We start from the raw sequence: 12441 nt of genomic DNA, 5'->3' as shown, positions 1-12441 counted from the left end.
ACAGAAGCTACTGGGGCATGTAAATTTCAATGACCGTCCCCGAGTCCCTGTGTGCCTTGTTTAAAAACAGTTTGTACTTCAGTATGTTATGAGGGATAGAAGATTTGGAAGCAGAAATGAGTATCTGGAAATGGAGTTGCACAAAAAAGAGAGACTCGAGGAAGTGAGAGAGAGCAAATTGGTGGTCGTACATTAAGTCACAGCTCGTTCAGCTTCTTGTTCAGGATTGCTGTTCTAAGTAACAATTACTGAGCTTTGCTGCATGGGTTAACTTGCTCGTTTTGTTTCCCACATAACCTTTTATGAATATTGTTGTATAATGATCCATATTAAGAGTCAAGTTTACTCACTTGTAAGCATGCTCGCTAAACCAAGATTTGAAGAAAAGGTCAGCTTGTACTATTTAGTTGTATTTACTTCATGCTTTTCATTCCTCGGCTGAGGCTCTGCACCACTGGAGAGAATTAAAGCAATTTAATTTTGCGACTAGTGCCAGGGTTCTCACGCTATCAAACCTAACTGATTTGCATTTACCCACAGTCTTCAGCTGAGACCTCTTAGAGGTTTCTTCTGCAGACCAACTCCTCCAGGGTTTGAAGAAACTAGTCAAATTTCTCACAAGCATCAGCGGACATAATTGCTACATTTTTGACCGTGGTTTTAAAGAGCGCTATCATGATTGGAAAATCCAAGATAAGATTTGTATTCTTGTTTAGTGCAGGTGTTGAAATATTTGCATTCACTCTGTGGGTTATTATGCATAGAAAACGGCTGCTCTTGATATCAGAGTTACTCAGTACAGTTACTGTAATTGCAAGAAAAGAACTAATTGTTTTATCTTGCGGCTGTCTGCATTACCGTATAAATTGAAGGTAAATTAAGGGACAATTACTCTCATTATGTACCGTCTGCCCTGCTCCCCCTATTGAGGTGAGATTAAAAACATTCGCTTCAAAAAGCTGACTTATCTGGGCGACGTTTAAAGTTTTAATTTTCCTTCTCTATGGAGACTGGCCATTACAGGTTTGTATACTCAGTGGGAAGCAGTTGAGTTGAACTCAACCAGCAAACCTGTCACTGAGTGGCATCATAGGGAGTAATGGTCACCAACTTTTTAAACTGAATGCCAATCAAGAAATTTCAAAGTCAAGAAACTTAAGTACCACCCGGTGTGCACAGCAGTCCTGGAAGTTTCCTGGTTTCAATTGCTAAGCAGTTTCATTTCCTGTGGAGTCATTCATTGGTAGCCCTCCAGCAGCCCACTTTAAGTATATTTTTGTTTGTCTTTTGTTTCCTTATTCTGTGGTAACCTCTTAATTGTTTTCTTCTTTCATTTAATTGGCATTAGTACTTCTTAATTTGTTAATATTATTCATCCACAAAAAAACCTATATTAATTGTATTTACAACATTTGTCTCAATCCGTGTTTTGAGTGGATCTTTGAGTATATGAAGAGTGTATTGATGCAGGTTTGAATCCAACACACTGTGCGTGACGGCAGTAATTAAACTATCACTGTCTACTTTAGAAACTGCAATTTAAGGAATGTGTTGTTTCAACTCCACCTCACAGTATGTCCTCGTCCAAACAATAATGGATCAAATCCAAAAAATAGGTATGCTAAAAGTGGCACTACCTGGCCTGGCTGTGCAACAAATGGTCTCCTTGGTTAGTGTAGTAGTTACTGATTCCAACTCGGGTAGCAGTAGATTGTATGAGAAAGGTCATCAAGAATACGGTAAATCTGTGCCATCTTATCCAGTATTTGTACCACTTTACGTGCTGGTTGTTTAATGATTCAATTAAACTGGCACTCAGTGAGATTCTGAATGTGCTGCTCAGTATGAAAGATTATAAATAGTTCACCGTACACCATGCATTACTGTGAATTCATTTTGTTAAAAGATAACAGATGCTGTTCTGTGTTACCCCAACATGAATCAAAATTTATAAATTGGCATATTTGGTGGAAAAAAAATTGAAATCTAAATTTGCTAAAATAGCAACATCCCATGCAGAAGACACAAAGTGCTGGATTAACTCAGCGGGTCAGGCAGCATCTCAGGGGAACATAGATAACTAAATTTTCGGGACGAGACCGTTTGCTGGCTGATTATTAGGGGTGGAAGGAGTGGGGGGGGGGGGGGGCGGATTGAAGAAAGCAGGAAGAGAGGAAGGGCATGAAAAGGCCAGGCAGGGATTAGATTGACACAGGCGAGGAGGGTTTTTTGACAGGTAGATAGTTGGACAAAGACCAGAGATGAAAAGACTAGAAGGTGTGAGGCAAAGGGATTGAAAAGTTGCAAATTGTGAAGCGAGAGGAAGGAATGTAGGGGGAGGGGAGAAATGGGTGCGAGTCCATGTGAGTCCCAGGGAAGGGAAAGTGGGGGAAAGAAGGGGTGGGTAAATTGTGTGAGAGGGGGAGGGTTATGCATGTTTTCAAGTTATTTCTTTTGGGTATAAGGATTCTGTAAAATATGCTTGGAATGTGTACATGATAAGCATCAGAATGCCAGTTCATCCTGGACCTCTTTTTAATAATGCAATGGATTGATATTTCCTTGACACTCCATTCCCAAAGTATTGGAAGCTTTGAGTCCAGAGAGCAAGTTCCATTATGAACCTGAAATAGTTTTGCTGATTTCATCTGATGTATAGTTCATAGCAAAACTAATCCTGTACCTTTGTTTTTCTAAAGCTAGAGCTGTTAAGAAATGGAAAGTCTTGGAATTATCTATTAATATCTCGGGAACATTTCAAAGTATTCCACCTAAATATAAAATGAAGAATTAATATTGCAGGAAATGTGTTCAAAGAGATGCATAATTTAGGGAGCATTTACCAAAATTTACCAAAAGGAATGTGACAATGTTACAGGTAAAAGAGGGGTAATTTTTTATGGCCTTTCCCAATCAGCGGCTTGTAATCATGGGTGGACCATTAGAGAAAGTCAAAGTAGACAATGGAAGCTTCGCCTCGCGATCAGGAGCAGACTAATTACTGTTTTGAGTCATAGCCAGCAAAACAAGAATAGCAATATGGGTGTACCTACGTCTAATAGAAATGGCAGGTCATGTTTAACTAAATTGGAAGACATGATTTGGTAAAGTCATTTAAGTTATTTTCAAGCATAACTCTTTCTCATAGTATAGAACAAGATGGGAAGATGGCGCTATTTGATCTCTGTTGTAATACTGGTTGCCCTGTCTCCCTGCTGTATTAGAAGTGGAAAAACAGCGAGAATGTTTGATAGCTAGCTGGTGACCCACAATATCTGGAGACATCTGTTCTGACATGTGGAATGATTCCCATGCATGTAGAGCCAGTTGGGCCTAATTTCTAGCAGTGGAATACTGTTCACTTTTGCAAAATCACAAATAAATGATTTGTTAGTGGAAATTTAACTTTGTGCATTTTTTAATCCATCAGAGGTTCATTCCCTCGCTCGTTAGTGATTTTTGAGCCCAATCCTATTCATAAAATTGAGAAAAGTTACACTGCAATTCTATTTTTGTCGCTCTAGACAGGGTGTTATTTTACAGCCAAGTGGTTTCCTGTGTGCCAAGTGGTTAAAGGAATTTCTCTAGTACTGACAAAATAAAGATTGCTTGAGATTATTTAGTAAAATTTAGTGAATAGAACAATTTTTCATCCCAAATTTCTCATGGCTTCATCATCATTTAAGGAGTTATCTCTTTGCTGAACCTAGCCATAAAGTAACACCTGAAATAGGGAGCTGCAGATTGATTAGATCTTTTGGACAGGCTCCTGTCTAATCCTGGGTGTTCTTTGAAAAGCTTCCTCAAACCTACTCTCCTTGTTTAACAAGTACAAATAGGCATCTTCTTAACTCCAGCTTCCCACCGTCCAGGTGACTCCTCTTTGACCACTTTATTTAAACACAGCACGTTACAACCACTTTAGGTTCAGCTGCGTGCAACAGTGTTTACTTCTCCACGTACGACCATTCAACACAACAGTGTGCAAAAAGCTTGAATCCTTTGAGTCAGGAAATGTAAGTAAAAGTTTCTGTAGTGTGTAATAGCAGGTAATTTCAGCAACGATGTGTTCCTGCTGTGGATCTACACTTAATGTGAGCTAGGTCGCAGATAGGTCCCTTAATATTAGAGAGCTGTTCTGGGACCCGTACTCCTGTCAAACAAGGCTTCATGCCAGGGGTGCACATTGCTGAATCAGGATGTTACACTACAGGGAATGCCTGTGTGCATGCTTCCTTCTGTGGTCACTTCTGAAAGAGAATGTCCAAGCGGAAAAACCTGAGAAACATAATTGAATCCCAATAGTTATTGGTTTTATTCTTCAATGTATTTTGCTTCACTTGCAAAGTAAAATCAGCTTTGTTATATTCTATTTAATTTTTTTTCCACAACCTTTCTTTGCAGGTTCATCCATTTGTTGTGCACTACAATGACAAGAACGCTGAGGTGGTTTCCATGTGGGTCTGCAGGATGCTTGAAGAAAGGCGCTCACAACAGGGGATCCAGTAACCAACCTCAACACCAGTGGCGTTAGACAAAAGAATATTGTCAAGACAATAAAATCTCAACAGAGCAAGCCATTTTATTTCCCCCCCCCCCCCCCCTTCTCCAGTATTGCCAAATCAATGTGGCAGAGTGTTGCATGACCACAGCATGCCTTACATTATCTCTCGTCTGAGCAGACGACATCTGTAACTGTCCTCTGACTTGGCAGGTGGTCTCAATTACTGCCATCATGACATGATCTATAGATAGTCCGTGAGAAGGGTTAGATCACAGGGGGTCCTCGCATTTCAACCAGCAGAGCCCAGGAGTTTCACATCTAATTCACTGCACCGTTCATGTGTGCCTGTTTGTCCTTTGTAAATTCAGACACATTCTGCCTGCTCTTATTAGACTGATAATATTGCTGTTTGAGCGAGTGATCCATTTATTGGACCTGATGTTATGCTGATATGGAAAACAAGACAAGCATCTCTCACTCTCCAACGTTGGGCAACAGTTAGAAATTTGGATGCTCGCATATTTCTTGCAATTGCTTCAAAGCATTTTGAATGCCAACATATTGGGCCTTAAATGTGTTTACTTTTGACATTTATTTTAAATAATATGATACAATTTATAACGCATCCAAAACTATGGTATGCAATTATGATGTATGATTTTTACAATGTGGATTTTAGATAAAATATGCACATACTGTACAGTTTTATATTGATGAAATCAGTCGGTGTATCACTATCATTTTGCTGTGCATTGCACTTCGTCATCAGATTATTCTGTGCAGTCACACATTATACATTTTTCTTCTGAAGTTGCTTATTTTATTCAGTAGTGAACATTTTCTGTTGATTTTCCAAAGTTTAAATAAAATTTTAAACACCCAGTAATGTGCTTTTACATAAAGGGATTTGTGATGCGTTGGCCAGAATGGCTCCATGGTAAATCAAAAAGAAAGAAAACTATCTCCATGTTCATTTGTGACATTTTCATCTTTGCGTTTGCTTGCTTTGAATGCAACCCCTTTGAACAAGCAAATTCGCATTTATTGCAGCACATCAGGTGGTTGATTTTTTTAGCAACCATTTCTATTCATAATCAGAAATGTTAACTCTTGTTTCTGTTTACACATAGCTGCCTGCTCTGCTGAACATTTATATCTTTGTAAGCCTAACTTCTTGCAATCTGTGTACAAGGAAGTCCAGTTCGTTCTGAACACCATCACTCTCACCTATTAGAAAATAATCCAGTTTCTCTTTATCAAAATACATGTCTGCACATTTGTCCACATTATATTCCAATGGCCACACCTTCTGCCATTCCCTTCATCTTTCTTTACAGTGCTGATGTTTCTCTGCATCCTCCTCAACCAGATTTGCAACATGCGCAAACCTGGATACCCTTCACTAGATTCCATGGTCCAAGTCATTGACTTAGATTGCAAGCAGCCAAAGCAAAACAAAGCCTCCCAAAACAAATCTGATCCATTAATTTCTACTCATTGTTTTATGCCCATTAATCAATTCTCAATCTAGGTAAGAATATTTGTCTCTGGTATGTACAGTCAAATTTTGTTTAATTATTTCTTGTCTGGCATCTTATTGAAGGACTTCTGAATGCGCAAACACACCACATCAACAAGTTCACCCTTGTCTATTCTGCTAGTTAGAATCTACAAAAACTCTTCATAGATTTGTTAAATATGCACCTGCACTGGCAAATACGTCTATTTAATCAATCATTCAAAAGATAGCACCTCCATCCTTGCAATATTTATTTAGTATTACACGAAAGAGTAAGCATAGCTATCTCCTCCTTCGTGGCTTGTTCCCAAACCACCAAGCTCACTTCCAGTGAAACCAGTTTCCACTATAAAGGCAACATGTAGTATGTGTTTCAATCAGACCTAGATAAAACTTATGGTAATGAAATGTAAATCTCACAGCTTGATCATACTTACTGGAAGTAAAATTTACAAGGTTAGCATCTTAAGTAATTACCATGATCATCTATATTTCTAGGAACTAAGATCTAAGATCATTAAGTGAACCAAGATTGGAACATTGGAAATGAGATCTTATATTCGGACTCAAACTAGTTACTGGAGCATCTCTATGAGTGTTACTATAATAGCAGTCTACTAAATAATGGCTGATGTGCAAGATTGAGATTTAGTCTCTTGGCACGTTTCTGTCTATGTTTAGGTGGAAGGCGTTTTTTATGAAAGGAACATATTCAAGGTGTTTTCCTGGGTTCCTTTTATTTGGCCCTGCACCCCTGCTGCAAGAAATTGGGTGATCACTTTGCTTCCAAATAATGATAAACATTATTCTCCATTCAACACTTGATTTTCTTCTTGAGTGAGAGCCTCTTGGCTAGCTCAACTCGAGCTAGAATGATGGTCCCACTGTGCATCACTCCAAATGGGTTCCCCAATGCTCATGAGTCTTGTGATGACCACTGTCTAAAATGACCTCAGCAATTGTGTGCATGCATCCCTTTCTACTTTACGATCCAAGTGAAATCAAGTAAATAGATGGTAGACAAAAATGCTGGAGAAACTCAACGGGTGAGGCAGCATCAATGGAGCGAAGGAAATAGGCAAGATTTCGGGTTGAAACCCTTCTTCAGACCCGAAACGTTGCCTATATCCTTCGCTCCATAGATGCTGTCTCACACGCTGAGTTTCTCCAGCATTTTTGTCTACCTTCAATTTTCCAGCATCTGCAGTTCCTTCTTAAACATCAAGTAAAAAGATGTTTGTCCCTTATGGAAACCAGAAGGGAGTAGAGACTTCAACACTACAGACCAAAACGTTACCCATCCATTTTCTCCTGAGATGCTGCCTGACCCGCTGTCTGGCATCTTATTGAAGGGCTCCAGCAGTTTGTGTCTATCTTTCACACACTGCATAATGCAAGTATAGAAACAGGTTGTCTTTACACTACATTTTAAGATACACTTTAGTTCAAAGTTGTAATGTGATATTATCATTGCAACATATTGATAGTATTTGCCCAATAATAAATCCTTGACAGCATGTTATATATTTAGCAAGAAACTTCAAGGCTACATATAAAGATTTAATGTGTTATTGTCAAGTTACATTTCAGTTGCATACCCCTTATGATCTTGATAAACTGTTCAGATTGTATCCACAAGTACAAGAGATAGGCTTGTCAAATGTTCAAATTCATAAAATTTGAACAGGTGATACTGGACAATATGTAAACAGCACAGTATCCCCAGTCTCCAAATAGGCAATGCTCCTGCAATGGAATATTCAGATACTTATCTGACATGCTCTTGATCTTGGCAAAGGTGATATGTTACTATATTTTAATCTGAAATCTTTAATTTTAATCTCATGAAATGACCACAAGAATTACATGTTTAGATGATTATATCCCACAGCATAATTTGCATCCCAGGTGAAAATGATCCAGAAACAGCCTCCATTAGTGTCTTTGTGTGCATTGCTAGGGGATATCTGCTCTGCCCCATCTCAGAAAATGCCAGCTCCATATGATTGTGAGTGACCCACTGTCAAATCTAATGTGATTATTATGCGTGTTTTCATTATGCATGGCATTGGGTCATTTCAGTGAATAAATTGAATATATTAGCATACTGGACACTTTCAAATAATTTGTTTGGGATTGAAAGATCATATTCAGTCTTACAGACATTTGAAGATGAGTGAATGTTTAGTTTTAGAGATACAGCTTGGATCAGGCTCTTTGTCCGACTGAGTCCACGCCGACCAATGATCATCCATTCACACTAATTCAATGTTATCCCACTTTCACATTCATTCCCTTCACACAAGAAGCAATTTACACAGGCCAATTAACCGACAAACCTGCCGGTCTTTGGCATGTGGGTGGAAACCAAGCACCCGGAGGTCTAAGGGCGAATGTACAAACTCCATCACTGTGCCACCATGCTGCACTACATTATTGGGTATCAAAAAATACTTCCCTTTAAAGCAGTGTTAAATTCTGCAAAGAAACCGATCTGCCCTCAGGGTAATCCCATTTTTGGAGATTAAGAGGGCAGTGCTATCAGTTCAATTACTTTTCAGAGGTATCTCTGATGCCATGATTTCTTCCACTTTGGCATTGTTCTTCATTGTGAGGCAAGAGGTTATCCATTGTTCTGCAACAACTAAGAGCTCCTCATCCTAAATTGCAATGGGAGTTCTAGAGTGCAGAGCAATCACTTTGTACATGTGACTGAACCACTACATTTCTCGATTTGCGATGTGTTTTTTTTTTAGTTTCTTATGCACATCTTAATAATTAGTTAACATCCACTGTTGAGTGACCCTTTCGGTTTATTGCACAGTTAATACAGCTGTTCTGGTCTTCAGCAGCTAAGAACCTAACACGTGCAATCATGATGAAATAATTGAACTCAATTCCGCTTCCTATTCTTAATTCTACACGAAAGTTGGCTTTACGAAAGGACTATTCAATGTAATTAGGCACACTCTATTGTTTTGATAAGAAGAAGAACCTTATCATTTTTGCCAGGCGAATGATAGTTCATGTCACCACTTTATACATCTACATACATAAAATAAAGCTTTTGCCAGACACAGACACAAAAGTTTTTTTTTCTTTTTACACAGTGTGATTAGTCTGAGCAAGCACAGGAAAACTAAGTTTAAAAAGAGAAATTAATCACCATCCCAGTTTATTTGATTGCATTGTGCTATAGGGATGTGATTTCTTTGCAGCTGTAACTAAGTACATTTTAATTTTAGCACTAATGCAAAACAGTCTCTCTTTTGAACCAATGCTAAATTCGTAATGTGAATCGAGAGCCAGACCCTGAAAGCACGGAGAGTTTAAATCCAATACAGTGTGAAACCGGGCGTAAAAAGTGCCTTGGGGAGGTCCCTTGATCGTCTTGAACACTTTAGACTCACCTGCAATTAATTAAAAAGTTTAAAGAGTCAAAACATTTAAAATGTAACCACTGGGAGAAGTTTTGCACCTGGTGCATGTATTCTTTGAAGCTGTGTACGTAGTGTAAGTGGCAGTGGGAACTGGAGCTGTAACCTATACTAGGCTTGAATGGCATGTGAAATCTTTAATGCTTTACACCTAGGAGTTTTACTATTAGTCTGTGTAAGGCTGAAGGAAACCTACATTGGATATTGGATGTAATAAGATACATGGCTAGAAATCATGATGTGGCCTTGTTCTAGATCCGCCCACAAGAAGAAACAGCCCCTCTTTCACCCATCTAAACTCGCCAGGTTCCTGCATGTGCCAATCCAGCTCCCACTCGCTCTTCTCAATTCCAGCCTACACAAAACTAACCCCTAACCTAACGTTTCCTCATAAGACAACCCACCCATTGTAGGTATCAGTGTGGTTTGGACAGGATCTGTTCCTCGTAAAATAACTTGGCAGCACGTGACCCAGGGTCATATCTGAGAAGAGGAGGCCATGGCAAGACTATGAAGAAAGGAAATGCATTTAAGGTCTTTCAAAACCCTAGAGAGAGTCATACAAAGATATAGCACAGAAACTGGCCCATCAACCTACCAAGTTTGCGCACTCCATAATACTCCCATCTATACTAATCCTACGTTAATCCTATCTTTTTATTATCAACTTTTCCAGATTCTACCATTCAATTACACAATAGAGGTCAATTGACAGTGGCTGATAATTACCAAACTGCACGACTTGGGAATGTGGTTGGAAACTGGAGCACCAAGCGGAAACCCATGCAATCACAGGGAAAACGTGCAAACCACATGCAGACAGCGTCCATGCCCAGGATTGAACCAGGGTCTCTGGTGCGGCAAGGTAGAGGCCCTACCAGCTATACCACCGTGTCACTCAAAAAGCACATATCATACCTGGCACATGCAGATAACCAAGCTTTTACTGCACCTGTGAATGGCTTCAGGTTGACCCTGGCTAGTATTAGAAATGGATGTCAATGATGATCAAACAAATTACTAACATTCCATATGCAACAACTAACACCCCACAAGAAATGCCATTTGAACAAGCTACCAGAGGATAAGGGAGAGTAATTTAGAATTTACAGACAAATTGCTGATATATATATATGATTTTTTTCTGAAGACCATTTGAACATTGACATTTTCTCATTGCTTTAATAGTAGAGGCACAAAATGATACAAAAAGCGTGATACTGATTGCAGGACCCTAAGATTTTACATCATCAGATGATGGCTACTACCAGATCAGCCATAATCCTATTAAATGGAAGAGTAAGCTCAAGTGACCATGTGGTGTACTCCTGTTCCTGTCATCAAATGGCAGGCTTTCGGTGTTGATTGCTTCTCTTCAGCAGTGAATAATATATTAGTTCACAGAGTACTGTATACAATTCAACCCTCTACGCCACATAAAAGGAATTTGAGCATGGGTAACAATGCAAAAAGGATTTAAAGATAAAACAAATTTGCACCACAATCAAGTGGTGAAGCTATCAGGGAATATTTAGCAAGCGAGCACTTTTTTCTTGAAAACAGAATTAATTACAGTAATATTTAAGAAAGAACTGCCTATGCTGGAAACATCGAAGGTAGACAAAAATGCTGGAGAAACTCAGCGGGTGAGGCAGCATCTATGGAGAGAAGGAATATTTATTTCTGTCCTGGGCCTCTGCCATTGCCAGAGTGAGGCCCAGCGCAAATTGGAGGAACAGCACCTCATATTTCACTTGGGTAGTTTACACCCCAGCGGTATGAGCATTGCCTTCTCCAATTTCAGGTAGTCCTTGCTTTCTCCCTCCTTCCCCTCCCTTTCCCAGCTCTTCCCCCAAGCCTACGGTCTCCGCCTCTTCCTTTACTCTTCCTTTACTCCCCCCCCCCCCCACAGGGAACCTGAGTAGTGATGGGTCTTCCCCTTCCCCCTCTTTTAACCAGGTTTCCCCGACCACACCCCACCCATACAATAGTCCTCACGCCCCCCTCCTCTCACCATCCCCCCTGACCTCCCCCTTTCTGATAAGGAACAGTCTGTCCTTCACATAGGCCTCACCTTCGTTCCCCTCTGACCCACTTCAACAAGTTCCGGGTCCGCCACGACGTAGAGCTTTTCTTCCGTCGCCTCCACGCCTTTTTCTATGGGAAGGAGTCCTCACCACCCAGTGATGACCCATTCTCCCATCTTCCGCCTCTTGGACTCCCAAGAACGGCCTTCTACCCTCTCTAGACCCCGTTATTTCTTACTGTCTGTGTGACATCAACTGTCTCAACTTTTCAACTCCCCTACATACTCCAACCTCACCCCCTCTGAAGGTACAGGCATCCGCTCACTCTGCAGCATCCCTGACATTATAATCAAACCCACTGACAAGGGAGATGCCATGGCAGTCTGGCTCGCTGACCTCTATCAGTCTGAGACCAGGCGACAAATCTCAGACACCTCCTACTTATCCTTGGACCATGGTCCCACAGACGAGCACCAGGCCTTAATCTCAAACACCATTACTGATTTCATCACTTCTGGCTGTCTGCCTTCCACAACCTCCAACCTTATAATTTCCTACCCCCGCACAGCCCGTTTTTACCTTCACCCCAAAATCCACAAACACAACTGCCCTGCCAGACCCATTGTTTCTTCCTGCTCCTGTCCCACGGACCGGAGCAGGCAGAAACAGCCCAGTGGTATGAATATTGATTTCTCTCACTTCAGGTAGGCCCGGCATTCCCTCTCTCTGATTAACAAGATTTAGATAGAGTTTGTTCAATCACAGTTTACAAACGTACTGAACTAAGTGGTTAAACTAAAATGTATTAGTGCATTTAAAGGTCATCTTGATGCAAGCCTGAGGTGTGAAGGGAAAGCAAAGTAGTGGGGGAAGTTAGGAAAAGTGGGGAAAGACTTGTCTGAAGATTAAACACCATTATTGATCCATTTGGCCAATTCCAAATTGCAGATTCCA

At 40.3% G+C, this 12441-nt stretch overlaps 1 protein-coding gene and 1 long non-coding RNA gene across 5 annotated transcripts in view; one reads left to right on the top strand and one right to left on the bottom strand.

Annotated features, from left to right (window-relative positions):
* Positions 1 to 5390, top strand: part of map2k5 (mitogen-activated protein kinase kinase 5) — a 235402-nt gene extending 230012 nt beyond the window's left edge. For all 4 annotated transcript variants that reach the window (XM_033050038.1, XM_033050037.1, XM_033050039.1 and 1 more), the window contains one exon: positions 4405 to 5390. In XM_033050038.1, the coding sequence (XP_032905929.1) occupies positions 4405 to 4509 (105 nt within the window). In that variant the 3' untranslated portion in view covers positions 4510 to 5390. The remainder of the gene's footprint in view (positions 1 to 4404) is intronic.
* The window catches only part of LOC116991429, a 120191-nt gene that overhangs the window by 61668 nt on the left and 46082 nt on the right, over positions 1 to 12441 (bottom strand). The window lies entirely within an intron of this gene.

The sequence above is a fragment of the Amblyraja radiata genome, chromosome 34, assembly GCF_010909765.2.
Source record: "Amblyraja radiata isolate CabotCenter1 chromosome 34, sAmbRad1.1.pri, whole genome shotgun sequence".
In the NCBI taxonomy this organism is placed as follows: Eukaryota; Metazoa; Chordata; class Chondrichthyes; order Rajiformes; family Rajidae; genus Amblyraja; species Amblyraja radiata.
Note: the sequence above shows the minus strand (reverse complement) of the source record. Positions and strands in the feature narration are given on the sequence as shown.